This window comes from Caenorhabditis elegans, chromosome I (genome assembly GCF_000002985.6).
Source record: "Caenorhabditis elegans chromosome I".
Lineage (NCBI taxonomy): Eukaryota > Metazoa > Nematoda > Chromadorea > Rhabditida > Rhabditidae > Caenorhabditis > Caenorhabditis elegans.
In genome coordinates, this window is record NC_003279.8 from 6,643,517 (window position 1) to 6,660,393 (window position 16,877).

At 34.5% G+C, this 16,877-nt stretch overlaps 2 protein-coding genes and 3 non-coding genes across 5 annotated transcripts; 3 read left to right on the forward strand and 2 right to left on the reverse strand.

Annotated features, from left to right (window-relative positions):
* The first annotated feature begins 7,703 nt into the window (after positions 1-7,703).
* ZC581.3 (CPG4 domain-containing protein) lies at positions 7,704-11,914 on the forward strand. The gene is made up of 11 exons (NM_059510.7): positions 7,704-7,814; positions 8,361-8,431; positions 8,483-8,539; positions 8,586-8,689; positions 8,740-8,965; positions 9,026-9,203; positions 9,536-9,715; positions 9,760-9,982; positions 10,295-10,788; positions 11,260-11,470; positions 11,516-11,914. The coding sequence occupies exons 1-11, from the start codon at positions 7,755-7,757 to the stop codon at positions 11,785-11,787; spliced, it is 2,076 nt and encodes a 691-aa protein (NP_491911.3). The 5' UTR covers positions 7,704-7,754; the 3' UTR covers positions 11,788-11,914.
* Positions 8,604-8,655, reverse strand: ZC581.13. The gene has a single exon (NR_050210.1). It is a non-coding gene; the product is annotated as an Unclassified non-coding RNA ZC581.13 (non-coding RNA).
* A 177-nt stretch (positions 11,915-12,091) lies between the features above and the next one.
* On the forward strand, positions 12,092-14,855 carry ZC581.2 (non-specific serine/threonine protein kinase). The gene is made up of 9 exons (NM_059511.4): positions 12,092-12,230; positions 12,281-12,401; positions 12,615-12,828; positions 13,043-13,227; positions 13,513-13,610; positions 13,653-13,815; positions 13,859-13,981; positions 14,403-14,472; positions 14,731-14,855. The coding sequence occupies exons 1-9, from the start codon at positions 12,199-12,201 to the stop codon at positions 14,751-14,753; spliced, it is 1,029 nt and encodes a 342-aa protein (NP_491912.3). The 5' UTR covers positions 12,092-12,198; the 3' UTR covers positions 14,754-14,855.
* Positions 14,856-15,755: 900 nt separating this feature from the next.
* Positions 15,756-15,840, forward strand: ZC581.11. The gene has a single exon (NR_050211.1). It is a non-coding gene; the product is annotated as an Unclassified non-coding RNA ZC581.11 (non-coding RNA).
* On the reverse strand, positions 15,756-15,840 carry ZC581.14. The gene has a single exon (NR_050212.1). It is a non-coding gene; the product is annotated as an Unclassified non-coding RNA ZC581.14 (non-coding RNA).
* Positions 15,841-16,877: the final 1,037 nt, after the last annotated feature.

Genomic DNA, 16,877 nt, shown 5'->3' on the forward strand with positions numbered 1-16,877 from the left:
TGGGAATAATTCAAAGATTATAAACAGATAGTTCATTTGCTTATCAGAAAGTTTCATCTTTTGGCCTCAAGTGTTGGAAAAAACAAACTGTTTTCACGTATTAATGCAAAGTTTCTAATTTTCTCTGAAGGCGTGCAACACTACAAATATGGATTTTTGCATGTTGAAATATATTAATAAGGAAAATTTGTCACAATAAACGAATGCAACTGACAAAACACTTGTTTTTTTAACTTGCCCTCGAGACAAATTTAAGATGGCTGAATTATTTTTGAATTTCCGCGCAACTAGTTTCGACTTTTTTCCATTTTCAGGCCGCTATTAAAGGTCTACACACTTTTTTCGATTTATCGAAAAGTTGTCAGAAAAATTTAACAAATAATATTTCTAATCATATAACAGAGAAAACGTTAAAAAGCCCACTAAAATTTTGCCAGAAAACGCCGAAACTGAAAGTTTTAAAATAATTTAGTGACTTGTTATAGAAAAATTGGTGAGATAATATAAAAGTTTCAAAATTGTTAATTGTTAAACAATATATTTGGATGTTACGGTTCATAGCATCGTCCAAAACAAAATCCCTGATCACACTGCTCCTCTCTATAGATTATAATTGTGTTGGCTGCTTTAACTATTGTTTTTTATTGTTTACCCCTATGAAAAGAATTCCCCTGGGCACCCACACCTGTTTCCAAATCACTTTGCACTTTTTCACAGGACTCAACACATTTTCGTCATATCCGAAATATTTCTCCTTCCCATGTTTTGTCGACCACAAGGATAACCTTTTCTCGTATACAAGACGAATTCAAGCGGAAAAAAGTTGTGAGGGGCAAATTTTGAAATGAAATGAAACGCGAAATGAGCAAAAGAAAGCCAATTTTAAACGAGACTGGATATGAGTTTATTCTCGCATGCCTCCCGGAATGTTTCTCCATTGTGTGCTCCGTGAGCCGTATAAGATTCGAGACGATTAATAGTTCAGCTAGCAGGAGGGGAAGAGACGCAGGTTATTTGCATGTTCCAACCTAAATCATTTTTACTCATTTTGATATTCCGTATATTGCTTAAAAATTTCACACGTTCTTTGATACCTATGTAATTGTCCCGTTTTGTAATTTATTTCACATAAGCTCTTCAATAACGTTTTTTGTTTGAAAGCCGTTTTCTTGATGCCCTGATCTCACTGTCAATGAAAACGTATTAACATATAACCAAGATATCAATTGTTCCGTTTCACGAAGAGGCAATACGGTACTCAGTCTCGATATGATTGAATATATTTGATTGGTCGCATTGGCAATGGGCAAAAAATTGTGAAAACATTTGAAAGAATTTTGCAAGCTTCCTAAGGATTTTTCTGTTTTCATATAATATTATTCAAAGCATTTCACCCGTTTAACTTATAAACTTTGAGACAAAATGTTGACTTGTAGTAATCCCAAACCCCTATTCCCATTCCAAATCCATCTTTACTTTCTCTTGAAAATCCATCAAAAATGTCAAACATAAATCGGGAGAGGGCAGTAGATTCATCTCTTCTTACTTTTGGGTCTGTAATTATGTATTCTATTCCAAGGAGACATGAACGGGAAAAAGATATATATGAATGCATAAGTTTATGTACAACTTACTTTTTCAAGTCAACTTCATTTTTTTTTTGGAAAGATTTTTGCTGTTTCTATTTACTTATAATCTTTTAAATGTTTCAGTTCAAATATTTTGAAAAATTAAAGAAAATTCTAACTGCCTTCAAAAAACAACTTCAGTTGAAATTCCGTTGAAGATTGAAAAAAAGCTGTAACTATTTTGGACGCAAAACTATTTGTTTGAACTTTGATACTATGTCCCTTATTCTCATTGAACTATTTTCAATACTTCTCCCCTTAATCATCACAATCTTCAGATTCAATTTCATCATTCTTCATTCCGAACTTTTCAATAAAATCAGAGAAAGTGTACTCATCGTCTAAAATTGGAAAATCTCCCCGTCATCCTGACGTCTCCATTCTGCATAATGAAATAAAACATATCCTTGCGTAATGTTGCAGATGGAAAACTGAATTAATATATTGCAAAGAGTAGGAGGTCACATCTCATGGGAGGCTCTTTGAAGTCTTCTTTAAGACAATGCGGTAACTTTCGTAATTTTTGCCAAATCTGTACAAAATAAAATTAACAATAAATTGAAAAATTGGAATTATTTTCTAAAATGAAAATATTTCCTGTTTCGTTCAAAATAGATGAATCAAGTTTGAAACATTTTGGATGTACCACAAAGACGCATTTGCATTAATTTTTAACAAAGATCTTTGATATTTAACAGTGAATCTCAAAACCCCTTTAAAGATAGAAAATATATAAAAAATCGGAAATATAAAAATACATGTATACTTATAAATCCTATGAATCAGATAAAATCATATCGAGACAAAAATGTTATGGATCCATGGATTTTCTATTATTAAAACATACAGTTATGCATTGAAAAGAAGTAAATTAAAATTGACTGAAACTCCAAAACTCATGGACGCCAAGAAATTTCTAAAACCATTTTTCTCCCAACATTTTGAAACTTCAACTTTTGCTCTTTTTTCGTCGTTTTTAAATGTTTCTTGTTCACTCTAAATTTGTTTATTGCTTTTTTTCCAACATCTTTTACTCATTGCTTCTTCCAAAAACTAATCTCCCACCTCCTCATTTCCAAATAATGAATCACAAAAAAAAGCAAAAAGGACCGCACAAACATATTCGACTAGTCTGTTGACTAGTGATATGAAAATAAGCAGCAGAAGCAAGTTGAAGATGAGTATGAAAAACGGAAAATCAGAGGGAAAGAGGAAGAGCAATATCTCTTTTTTTACTTTCTTCCCATCCGTTCCGAGATTCTTTTCATCATCATCGTTTTGTCATTTTTGCCTCCCAGAGTTGATGATACCACTATTCAGCATTTGGGTCCACTCGTTCCCATTTTTTTCTTAAAGTTGTTTTGTACATTTTTATTTTTAAAAGTAGTTGTTACGTATGTAACAACCAAAAACTCGAATCTCCCCAATTTTCCTATGAAGTTCAGAAATTTGCTTTCCAGCTAAAAAAACCTTAAAAACTTTACAGAGAAATTAAAGCTTTGTAGTATGTTCTCCTACAATGCTGAGCTACAAATGATCAGGACATAATTAAATTATGAGAGTCATATAAAATACATGTTTGGCCGACTTCTAAAAATATGATAAGTGAAAACAAAACAGATGGCCACTTTTTGACAGTAAACTGAAAAAATCAAAAAAAAAAATCTCAACTATAATATTGCTTAATTTTAGCACCATGCATTTTTAAAAGTGGCGCACCTTCCCCTGAAACGTACGACAGATAAAGGGTACGCTAGAGTCGGACCCTTTTATAACAGTAGTCGAAGCCTTCTATAACATATTATTTTTCAAAGATTCGTTTTAAGGTAATCCTACCCATCTGACTTTTTTTTTGACTTTTCCTTCCGTTCCCAAAAAAACGTTTGTTTTGTTTTCTCTGTTTCTCATTTTCTTAAGCTTAAGCATCAGACCAGCTGTCGTCACAACATTCATGAAAAGATCTGTCTTTTTCTTACTTGAAACTTTATTTTTCTTTATTAGAAACTGTTTTTTGTTTGCTTCTATTTATTTTTTTAATCCTAAATGGGTTTATCTGACTAGTAAGAATTGTAAAAATGTGTAAAATGTGTGAAAATTAGTAAAAATGAGAAATGGACCACCATCTCAAAGTTTGTATCATGTTTCGTACTAGTTTTGCAAAAAGAAAAAAAACGGGAAATATGAGATGATATTGTTGTCTTCAGTTAGTTGAGTGCGGTTTGTTGATGTTGGTGATGAGTGGTGTTTAGAAGATAAATGACTGAGGGATAAATTAAATAATGTTCTAAATATTTAAAGAATCATTACTTATATATAAAAAAATAATTCCGTTTGTTCCATAGTTTGTAGTCTATGTAGTCTTTGTAGTCTGTGACGTCACACCCAAAGTCCCTGAGAATTGTGGGCGGGGTCTGTCATCCTTCGTGGTGAGACCCATCGTGGCGAGACCCACCGTGGTGAGACCCATCGTGGCGAGACCCATCGTGGCGAGACCCATCGTGGCGAGACCCGTCGTGGCGAGACCCATCGTGGTGAGACCCATCGTGGCGAGACCCACCGTGGTGAGACCCGTCGTGGTGAGACCCGTCGTGGTGAGACCCATCGTGGCGATAACCACCGTGGTAAGAGCCAAAATTTTGGCGGGAAATTTAAATTTTCTGTGAAAAATATTTTGGCGTGAAATTTAAATTTTCTGAGAAAAATATTTTGGCGGGAAATTTAAATTTTCTGTGAAAAATATTTTTCTGGAATGTTCCAGAACTTTCTAGAAAAATCGAGAAAATTCTGGAATGTTCCAGAACTTTCTAGAAAAATCGAGAAAATTCTGGAATGTTCCAGAACTTTCTAAAAAAATCGAGAAAATTCTGGAATGTTCCAGAACTTTCTAGAAAAATCGGGAAATTTCTGGAATGTTCCAGAACTTTCTAGAAAAATCGGGAAAATTCTGGAATGTTCCAGAACTTTCTAGAAAAATCGAGAAAATTCTGGAATGTTCCAGAACTTTCTAAAAAAATCGAGAAAATTCTGGAATGTTCCAGAACTTTCTAAAAAAATCGAGAAAATTCTGGAATGTTCCAGAACTTTCTAGAAAAATCGAGAAAATTCTGGAATGTTCCAGAACTTTCTAAAAAAATCGAGAAAATTCTGGAATGTTCCAGAACTTTCTAGAAAAATTGAGAAAATTCTGGAATGTTCCGAAAAATTGAGCTTAGAGCTTTAGAAGAGGTAGTTATTTGGGAGTTGATGGGGGATCAAGTCAAGGTACTGTAGTGGTACTATAGGGGTACTGTAGGTATACGGTAGGGTTACTGTAGTTTTGGAAAAATTGGCATTTCGTTCTTTGAAGAGGTATTGGGTTAGGAGTCGGTGGAGGATAATGTCAAGGTACTGTAGTGGTATTGTAAGGTTACTGTCTTGGTCAAAAAGTAACAGAAAGTTTTCATACTGTCTGTGAATTTTTGAAATATGCATTTCGTAGAAAAATACATACATGTAACAGTGCCAGTAAACCGCGTTTTAAGTGTTTCAAGTTTTTTTCATGATGAGAAATTTTTTGAGTGATTGAAGGTATGTGTGTCAAATACTTTTAATGGTGCCAGTCGTTGGCCGCGCCGTAGGCGCGGTCAGCGGCTGGTTACTAATAGTTTACTAATAAAGGATACCGTATTTCCTCTATTAGTTAGGCACCTCTATTAGTTTCGCACCTCCATTAGTTTTGCATCTAAAATCAGTAATCGAAAATTAGTTTTGCACCTCTAATAGTTTTGCACCCGGGTGCACCCCTTCATTTTTTCCCTATTTTTAGAAATTCAAAATTTGCATTATAAAATCGTTCTAAAAATTAGGAAAACTCTTACAGACTTGGTATAAGAAGTCAAAACTGGCAAAATATGAGTACAACTCGGACAATTTTTACGTATCAGTCGTAAAATTCGTTCATTTTGGTTCATAAATTGTTATTGAAATTGATGATATTATGCCATAACTTAATGGGAAACATGAGAAAAAACCTGTTCGAAAATTAGTTTTGCACCCTCCATTAGTTTTGCATCAAATTAGGTGTCCGAAAATTAGTTTTGCATGCCTTACTAATAGAGGAAATACGGTATTTTGTCGATATTATTTTGTTGAAAATCAACTCTGAAGATTTCAATAGAACTTTAAAAAACCCTCACGTGGTTGGAAATATAGAAACCCTGTGGATCCTTAAAGTCAGACATGTCAATTTCTCAGCTCATCAATTTTCGTTTTTTTTTCTTGTTTTTTGCTTGTTCAACTTTAAATGTCATCACATTTTAGTGTGCTTTCGTTAACTTGAGTGACAAACATTATGACATTAAGTGTTCAAGTATATCGGTGTTAGATTTCAAATGTGTTATACTAAAGAGTGCAAGCTGAAAGTAAAAAAACATAAAAGTTTAGAAGAGAAACAATTTTTTTAAACATGATTTTATCAAACGTATAAATTTTACAGTTGCAAATACTCCGGCAATATAATGCGGCATCATCGATGGTGAAGCTTTGAGTTTGTCAGCTTTAGCGATTTTCCTTACTTGAAAACTAAAATCTAAAAGACCCGTTATGGTGAAGTTGATTGAAATAACTTCTTTCAGGATCTTTACTCATTAACTTTATTTTTTGTTGTACAAAAAATGCTCTTCTCAATTCCACAAGCCCCGCCCGTGAAAAATAAAAATTTTCATGTGATCATCAAAAACTCATCATCCAGATCCATTCCTCCGCTCAACTTTTTATGATCTCTCCGCAACTTTTCTCAATTTTATTCTCGATTCCCATGAACTTCTTTCTCCGCATGATGATTCGTTTTCATCAAGCAACAACAATTCGGAGCATCACAGAATCACAAAAACCATATCCCGTGGGCTCACCGGGAGCCAACTGACACCTACTTTTTCATTTGGGGAAGGGAAAGGGATTAGAGGACAACGACGACAAAAAGTTTTCGGCGATTTCTTTGAAAATTTTATGTGATATGTTTGTGTATAGCTATTCGTTTTTGAATTATGTGCGGAGACCTAGAAACGTTTAGTTTAGTGTTTGGAATTATCTTGACATTTTTTCAAAAGTTCCAGGTCGTTTTTTTCTTAATCCAGATTTATATATCCATTTGTTACTCCAGTTTTTAGGCAAACAGTCCCAGGAATAATGTTCAAAATTTTCCTGCAATTTTTGAACATTTATCATTAAAAAAAATCCCATGTATTCACGAGGAGCCACCATTTTGCACTACATGAGATGAATCATATCTAAAAATGGGATGGGTGATGATGTTCTGATTAGCTTCGTTTTGTAGGATATGTCTGCTCACAAACTTTTATATATAAATGGAGTATAATATTTATATCCTCGTGATTATTTTTATGAAACAGATTTTCTGGTCTGTGATGAACTAATAGTATACCTTGAGTTTACCTAATGTTTTGTTATAAAAATTTCGATAGACATTTACGTTCGAATCTGTACTCTTCTAATTTTTCATGAGATTAAAAAGTATGCCATTTTTGGTCCGTAGGAGGTAGTATTATTTTTCAAATGCCCCATAAATTTGGAAAAGTTACAAATTTCAGGTAGAAAACTTAACTTGATAGCGTTTGAACCATCAACTCCGCCATTCATATGGCTCATTTCTAGAATTTTTCTAAACCTCTTCATCATCTGCTTTTTCCATAAAATTTTTCGCTGACGGTTCCCATATTTTTTCTCACTGCCGTTCTAGGAATATCTGTGACATAGAAGTTCGCGAAAAAATGTGACATTTGTCCCTGTCATTTCATTCCTTGGAGACTCATTCCATTCCATGTTTTTGCATTTTCTTCTTCTTTAGAATATTCTCATTTTTGTTGTCCATTCTGAAAAGGTCTCTAGCGGGAGGGGTCAAGGGTAAAAAAGGCATAGACAAAAAATAGAGGAGGAGGAATCGGTTCAATGAATTTTAAATTTTCATCTACAGCACCTTACACATTTTATTTCATTTGTGTTTTCGAGTTTTTTGTTTGGTCACTCTTCTTCTTTGTAGTTCAAATTGTTCTATTGTAATAAAACATTTTCTTGCAGAATGCTCCTACTCTTCCACGACTAAAAACTATTATCAACATTTCATCGAATATGATTCGTTTCTCAGTTTTCCTATTTTTAACTACGACTATTCTCACTGCAAATGCTCAGGTCAATATTTACAGTTCTCTATTTACTTATTTCACCAAAAATTATTAACCAAATATATTTTAGGTTAATTCGTTAAATTTTTTTAATGTGAACAGTAGAAATTAAAAAATGGAGTAGCGCCCGAGAAGACATTGATTTAAATTATTCTTATTATTCTAAAGAGGCCAAATATCGTTATAAAAATTTTCAATTTTTTTTAAACATAAGAATTCAAACTTTCAAGCTGCTTGAACATTTTCAAAAATATAAATTTATCTAAAAATGGGCACTTAGCCGAATCTTTAACTGAACTTTTTTGAAAATCTATAAAATGTTCGATTGTTTTTTTGAGATTAGCATTTTTAAATTTCTTTTTCTATTTTTTACTTTTTTTAAACAGAAAATAAATGTCTTGCTACAGTAATTTTTTCCAAATTCAAATACCGAAAAACCAAAATTTGTCAAAACTGCAGAATTAATTTGTTTGGTTGCTTTTTTTTTATAATTTACAGCACAGGAAAAACGATACATTAGACGCAATTTTAACATTTTTATTTTACAATTTAGAACTCTTGTGAAGATCGGTGTACACGATTGAAACAACGATCCTTGAGTCGAATCGGATATGATGACGAACGGTATTTTGTTAACTTTTCATAATACTAAAAACTTTATCTACACATTTTCAGATTACAAACTCTTTTTGAAAGACAACGACCGATAGAAAGCATGAAAGATGTTTGTTGGTGAGTATTCAATTATTTCAAGTTTATCAGAAACGTTTTGTTTTAGGAGGCTTTACGACAATTTGGACTGCATGAAAAAATGTCCAAAATCGGAGAAACATGCAATTTTTGCAAAGCACGTTAGGAACAAATGCAAATTTGTGTTATCCGGTAAATATTTGTTTGTTGTAGATTTTCTTCCCCAATACTAATATTTTCAGAAATGGAACCAACACTCAAATGCATCAGCAAGCATCATTCATTTCTAACAATGCGATGTAGTTCATTTTTAAACGAAGCTTCTCGATTGAGGGCTGAATCTGATTTGAGCACAACTCCACGTCATGATGAATGCCGATTTTTGCATCTAACAACAATTTGCTTAGAAAATCACGTGAACACATTTTGTCCAGATGGAAGGAAAATTTTCAAAAGACTCAATTTTAGGCAAGTTTGGCAGTATATGTTACAGATTAATCACAAAACTAGAAAAAATTAATATTTTAGAGACTATTTTCTAAGTTTTGTGCTTCCGATGGACGACGATTTGTTTGATGACGAGGATCTGGATAGTTGCCAAATTTACGATTTTGTTAAGGATGCGGAGAAAAGAGAACGAGAAAATGAAGAGAGAAAACAGGAAGAGGAGAGACGCAGACGAATTGATGATGATGAAGATTATGAGGTATTTTGTTAAAAAAGAAAATTGGAGTTTTATTCCTACTCTGGTAAATCAATTCTGATCGACGCCGACGCTAGTACAATCGACGCCGAAGTCTAATCGACGTAGAAGTCAGGTAACGACGCAGGTACCTCCAGCTTTGGCAGACTTTGGCGTCGATTGGACTGGCTTCGGTGTCAATCAGAATCGATTAACCAGAGTTAGTAAGGACAGGTAAAGTAAAAAAAATTGGCATTTTTCGAAAAGATAACATAAAAATGAATAACGGATTTACCGGGCTGGACTGAAAATGATATCTCAAATTATAGTTATCTTTGCGAATTTTGAAAGTTCAGGAAGAACTAACAACAATAGTAAATGATATGGAAGATGATTCATCGTACACTAAGACCTCTACAATGCCCACAGAGGAAACGACAAATTCATTGGAATCAACATCTTCTGAATCATTTACTGCAGAATCAACATCATCAATTTCACCAATCCTGGGTACATTGGAGTCAATTAAACAAGAGGTTGGTGGAATCTTACTCTTGGTCATAAACTAGTTTTTATTCAGGATTTCACTACTCTTCTCGATGACTTGATAACATCAGCGGAACGTGATCCTACTGAAACGGTACAGAGAACTTCTGAAATAAACGGTGCATTTACTCAAAACTCAATATTGGAGCTGGATCACGTGACTTCACCAGAAACATCAACTAGCGAAAGTGGGAACGATGACTTGGATGCTATAGTGAACAATTTGGATGAGGATAAACAAGATCAAGGTAGACAAGGTATGTCACAACAATTTGCCAAACATTTTACAGGGTGTGGGGTTTCTCGGCTCCGAACCGACAAAACTTGAAATTTAGATATTTAAATTGAAAAAAAGTCAGATTAGTGTAGAATATTTTGTGATGAGCACTTGTTTTTAAGGGCACAAAAGCCTATAATGACACGTTTTCAAAGATATCCGTGATTTTAAAGTAAATTTTGAGCAAATTCTAAATTTTTTTAATTACAAGGCTAATCGAGTCAGCTTGAAAGTTGTTAAAATAGTTTTGTATGCAAAACTAACGGGGAACGTACTGTTATTATTAATTTAGAGTCTACTCAACTCATCAGTCCAAGTACTTCCACCAACTCTCTAACACATCTCAATGACAAAACTGAAGAGGACGTGGATCACAATGCTGAATATCATGATTACACTGATCACCATTATGATGAAGATCATGAATACCATGACTCGGATAATACAACTCATCCAACAATTAGTGTGGTATCTATTGAAACAAGATTATCAGAATCAGATTCGGACGCTGATTCCAAAGAAAAACAATCGGAAGATAATGCACTCGTAGAAGTGACAACTCCAGATCAACTTTTAAACTTGACCCCACCAAATATTGTTAATTCAAATGAATCAGAAGATTTGGAAGAAAGCGGAGAAGAGATTCAAATTGAAACAACAACACTCAAGCGAAAAGTATTTTCGGAAGATAGTATGGAGAATACACCACCAAACTTCTTTTATTCATCAAATCGTTATGACAGTACAACACGGTCAAATTATGTCGCTGATAATTTAGATTTAGAGGTATATTTGGAATGTTACTGTATTATTATTTCTTACATTATTCATGAACTGAAGGACGAGTAACGGTTTTGGGTTTTTTTTCTTAAATAACTAATGATACACCAAAAATCTACTTTCATGATGAGACTTCTTGATTCAAATATGTCTTATTCCAAAAAAAAAGATTTAATAAAACCAAAATTAGAAATTAAAGCTAAACTTTGCCCTTTTCCCAAAAAAAAAATTGGAGAACTTTAAACATTGTTGAGATTATTACACTTTAAACATTGTTGAGAAAAACTTTAAACATTGTTGAGATTTTTTGTGAGTAGTCGCATTCGAGTTCGAAGTTTTAGAGCCATTGTGTGATTATTTCAGCAAAAACTACCGTTACTTCTTCTTCAAATGGTGCTTTTGAATATAACCTATTCTAAACTTGCGAAACTCAATTATTCAATGCCGATATTATGTAAACTTAATTTCAATGTTCAGGATAGCGAAGAACCGCTGGAAATTGATACATCGACGTTGTTTGGTGTTGAGACAACTTCCAATGAAATTATCGAGTTGTCCACATCTACAATATCTTATAAAACGACTGAAACTCCAAAGAAAACAACAAGTGGAAAACCGAAACCATGGCTTCATGGCGGAGTTATTGTAAAACCAATTTTAAATTTTGATCAGTTGGATGTAGATCAAGGTGTGTCTTACATTAAAGTCAGTTACAAATCTCTCATTATTCCAGACGAACAACGAGAACGAGAAAATCGTCGTCAAGAATTCAAAAATTCATCTTCCACACTTTCAACATCTGAGACATCTCCAACAAAAGGCGATGATCTTCTCAGTGGAGACTCGGGTGGCCCATCGACAAATGAAACATTGATTGTAATTGGGCTCATTGCACTTGTCACTTGTCTCATTTTCCTCGTACTTCTCCTTCTTCTCGCATACTTCTGTTCTACACGAACTGATAGTTATAATGTGCACAAAGACGAAGGAAGTCCGCCTGTATGAGAAAATGAGCAGCAGCTTCTCTGAAGATATGTAAAGAAAAAGTCATGAGAAATTATTATCATGATTCTGTTACGTGTATGGTTTTTTGTAGCATTCGAATTTCACTCAATAAATTCTAATAATTTTGTTTGAACAAACTTGATAGTTCTCAAGAACCCTATAGATATTTTACGAGGATGTGTCTGTCTCCCAACTTCTCGTCCGAAAAATATATCCAAAACAACTCGTAGTGAAGTTCGTTCACGTTTATACTTTGCACATTGTACTGTTATTTTTTCTGAAAATTTTTTAGAACGGTCAGGGAAGTTAAAAAAGAAATTTTGACGTGAAAAACTGGAGAAATCCTCTTGTATCCAATTTTAGTTTCCCCAATCAATTTATTTCCTTTTCTCAATATTCGCGTTAAATTAAATGGAAACTTTGGAGCGTTCTGAAGAAACTGTGTAAGTTTGGTTTTTGAAGTTTATCAGAACTCAGGTCTCAATTTTTCCAGGATCTTGATAGATGGATTGGCAATTCCAAAAGTGAAGCCATATGTGCCGATGTTGAAAGATCGAAACGGTTCTGAGTATTTGTCAAATGATCAAATGTTTCGCGGAAAGTTTATGGTGAAGGTAAGGGATTTTCAAAACAATAAGCAATGCTACAAAAATGGCTACTGAAAAAAACCACGTCTGCGCCTTTCCCTTTCCCATGATTTCTTGATGCTAAAAATGAAAACGTTCTCATAAGCGGTTCGAGCTTTCAAAAACTTCTTTGATCAATGTGAAATTTTGCGCAGAATCACTTCCAAATATTTATAATTTTTATTAAATTAAAAAATTTAGGGGCTTATCGGACGTGGAGGTTTCGGCCAAATCTACTACGGCTCAGACGCTACATTCCCGGAAGATGTTGTCATCAAAATTGAGCCAGTGGTCCTGAAAGGAAGGCCAAGACGACGAATGATCTTGGAGCAAAAAGTTCTCTACCGTCTGCAGGGAAGACCTCATGTTCCCATTATGTGCGCTTCGGGACACACGGAGCAATTGAATTTTATTGGTAGGTTTCTTTGAGGCTTTATAGCTTTCAATGTTGCAGAATATAAAGTGTCACTGAAAGTCAGCGACCGGTACATCTTCGCGGGATTTGAAGTTATCAAAAAGTTTTTCTAACATGTTGCAAAACATAACATTTATAATATTTTGCAACGCGCAGTCGACTTTTGCCAGTTCACAGCAAAAGCGGTGCGTACTAAAAACAGTCAAGTTTTTAGTAATGCAACTTCTTGGTCCAAACATTGGTGATCTGAAGAAAAGAAGCCCAGTAAAACGTCTGAGCCAAACCACAGTCGCACGAATCATGATCCAAGGAATCGCTGCACTTCGGGATGTCCATTCTCTTGGTTACATTCACCGAGACGTGAAACCTGCAAATATGTGCTTTGGAGTTACTCAAAGTGTAAGAATATTTGATATTTATGTATGTAATACCCGTTTTCCAAAAATAAATTCTCCATTTATGTACATATTTCTATTTAAACTGCTAATATAATTGAAACGTGACATTATGTTGCATTTTTATGCTTAGTATACCACCACTTCTAAGCATAACGTTGTATAAAAACGGTAGTTTTTAACGGTAGTTTTTTTAATGCCTAGGTAACGGTAGTTTTTTTAATGCCTAAAAGATTGTTTGGGTTACGGCTATTTGAGCAGGTTAGAGCCAGGTTTTGCCAATTTTCAGACTCGTCATGTGCTCAAGCTAGTCGACTATGGGATGGTTCGAAGATTCAAGAACGTGGATGGAACACGTCGTAAACAGAGATACAAACCTGGTTTTAGGTAACTTTAAATTGTTCCCAGAAAGTTCAGAAAATTGTTCAGAGGGACACTGCGCTACTCGTCTGTGCGTGTCCACGATGGAAAAGAACAGACCCCAGTTGATGACTTTGTGTCAATGGCCTACTCTGGGGCTGAGCTTCTCCTTGTCAACCTTCCCTGGAAACTGGTGAGCACTGATGACATCCGACAGACTAAAGTGGACTTTGTACGTGATTTTAAAAAGTTGTACCTTTAAAATGTTTGTTTAGAATACTCCAAACTCTCCATACTTGCTGCTCACCGGACCCTATTTCTCCGTGTTCTGTGGAGCGATTTTCAATTTGCGATCGGAGGATGAGCCCGATCATTCTTCATTGCAAAATTTGCTTTGTGTAAGTTAAATTCTGAACTGATCGTGATTGTTCCTTACCACGTAGAAAACGTAATTTGAATTTTAAAAAAACTAAAATCCCTGCCACCAACAGAGCTATCAAAAAGTTTTCAACCAGTATATAAATTTCACAAAAATCCCTGTTAGCTGAACTCTTTCTAGTATCTCGCACTAGATATTTCGAAGTTGGTACTGTTTTCCTACAATATTTGTCTAAAATATCAATAGAGAGCTCACAACTGCAAAGTATTTAAAATTTTAAGATCTACGTTTTGTTAGTGAAAACTTTGTTGATAGATATAATAGCAACTGAGATATCATAGTTTGACGTTGTGCTCTTTTCTCCAAATTAAATGAAACCTGTGCGGGCGCTGCAAATTTTGGCTGCTTGAAAATTGATTTATAACAATTTAATTTTCCAGGACATGACCAGAGGAAAATCGTTGCGTGAGGCGTATGACTGGGATGAAAACTATCGTGATGCACTTGGAAGTACGAAAGTTTTATTTTTTTCTTTTCCCTATTGTGTAGATAGTTAGAGAGTGTCAGACATCCGGGACCCAACGGGGCGGGGCGCGCGGAAGAGACGATTTGTGTCGATTTACGAAATGATGACAACGAGGAAAATTTCGTAAATCGGCACAAATCGTCTCTTCCGCGCCCCGTCCCATTGGGTCCCGGATGTCTGGCACTCTCTAACTATCTACACTATCTGTACCGGTAATACCGGAGCTTTAAACATATTTTCAGGCTCGAATACTGACAGCTCGTAATTGAACTTTTGTGATTTTGTATGTTCCTTCCTTTGAACTCCATTCTTTCCACTAGACAGTTGTCTCTCCACTTGAGTATTACAAATAAATACAATCAAATGATCTTGTGACTTACCTAGAACTACCGGAAAAGTAGGGAATGCTCTTTAAGCCGTTGGCTAGAAGATTCTTTTAGAACATTCTTGACAATTGCGATAATTGGGACAATGAAGCCATGTAGGCCCTCCTTTCCGCCGCGTCCTGGAATTTTGACTTTGCTTGAGAGAGAAAAGGCCGTGTTGAAACATATTTGGAAAAATTGCTCCGCTCTTTTGCTGCGCACATTATATAGGGTGTCCATCAGGATGTGGACACAAGATGCATCAGCAAAAGCGGGTACTTTTCAGTAAATTGTTTGCCTCTGCGGATCGGTTTTGACTATATTTCGAAAAATGTTATCTAAGCTTACAGTAGTTTTGCGCAGATAGTCAAAAATTGGACTCAAATTGGTAAAAACATTAAAAAAAACAATTATTCAAACTAGCTATCGAACACCTGAAACATTTTCTTCAGAAATTTCAAGATTGTTTTAAAAAGTTTCGCGCGATTCAACAGCCATTTTGATTAATTTTTAAAAGATTTTCTATCAAAATTTATTTCAATATAGAGTTTGAGAGTTTAAAGAAAGTCAAAATAACTTGGAGATGTGTTCGATCCAAAAATTATAGAACAGATTACATAAAGGCACCGTTACCACGAATTGATAATCAGGGCGCGATAGGAACAAGTACATGTAGACGTGGAGAACGCCTCCGTCGGTCAGAATCTAACAAAAACAACACCTTGTTCACAAGCTAACTTAAATGTACAACAGTTTTTGAGCATGAAAATAATGTTTGAACAATTTTAAACATTTCTCCAGTTGAACGTTTTTTGATCCCGCTGGTTACTGAGTTATGATCTATAATAGATATCGAGGTTAAATCAACGAATTTACCTTGTTCGGTTTCCTCTCGTGAGCGCAGATATCAAAAAACTTTCAACTGAGAAAATGTTTAACAAATAAAACACTACAATTCTTCAGTTGACACCTTTTTGATTATTTCATTTGTTAACAAGATATACGCACTTAAAAAACAAGCATCCGGTTTTTCAATAAAATCCATTCCTTGTACTTTACCACTGTTATAACTTTTCAATGGGTACACTTACAAAAAAATGATCAACTGAGAAAATGTTGGCTATATTACCATCTTTAATTTTGCAGTTAAAACGTTTTTCATATCTTTCATAGTTTTCGCTCACTAAAGGGAAAATACAGTATAAAAAGTTAGAATTAGGTTTGGTTTTTTTTGGGACTCCTCTCTCAATTTTTTACCAACACGTACAAATTTTAGCCCAAAAGATGCACAAATATTTTTTAAAACTTTTGGTGACCACGGATTTTGGATAAATATTTCCTATTGGATACGGTATGTCAAAAACTGTCAAAATTTGCACTTTTCAGTTGAAAATTTCAAACTTAGAAAACTACGTCAGATTTGAACAGATATTAATGTTTGTGGTCAAAATAAAATAAGCAATAAGCTCAAAATTCTCTAAAAATCGGTGAGAAAAGATTTTTACTTTTTTCTCTCTTGACCCATACCAGCCGCATCGTCCTGCCAAAAACGGGCATACTATGTTAAAAAGCAAGATTTTTTTTTGATATTTTTTGTTATTGAATAATGTTCCTTGATATTGACTTCATATAAAAACGACAAAAAAAGTAGAAAAAATTTCAGAGCTGCTCAGTATAAGGGAAATAATTCCCAAATAAAAATTTCTTCAGAGCCGTAAAATTTCGTTGGGTAGTCAAAATGCTGGAAAAAACCGTATCATTTCATTTTTCTTATTTTTATTTTAAAATTTGCACTGTCTCCCGTCTTTGAAACATGCACTTCAAATGAGCTCTATCGTCACGCGCGAGAGAGTGAAGACGCAGAGAAGTCATAGCGCGTCGCTTTCTTCGTGCGATTGGCGCATTTCACGCGCAGGAGGCCGTGTGAAACGCTAAAAAAGCTCGAATTTGAATTACCGCTGAAAAGTTGTGTCCAATAGAGCGCATTTGCACCATGCTCAAAAACTGTTGTACATTTAAGTTAG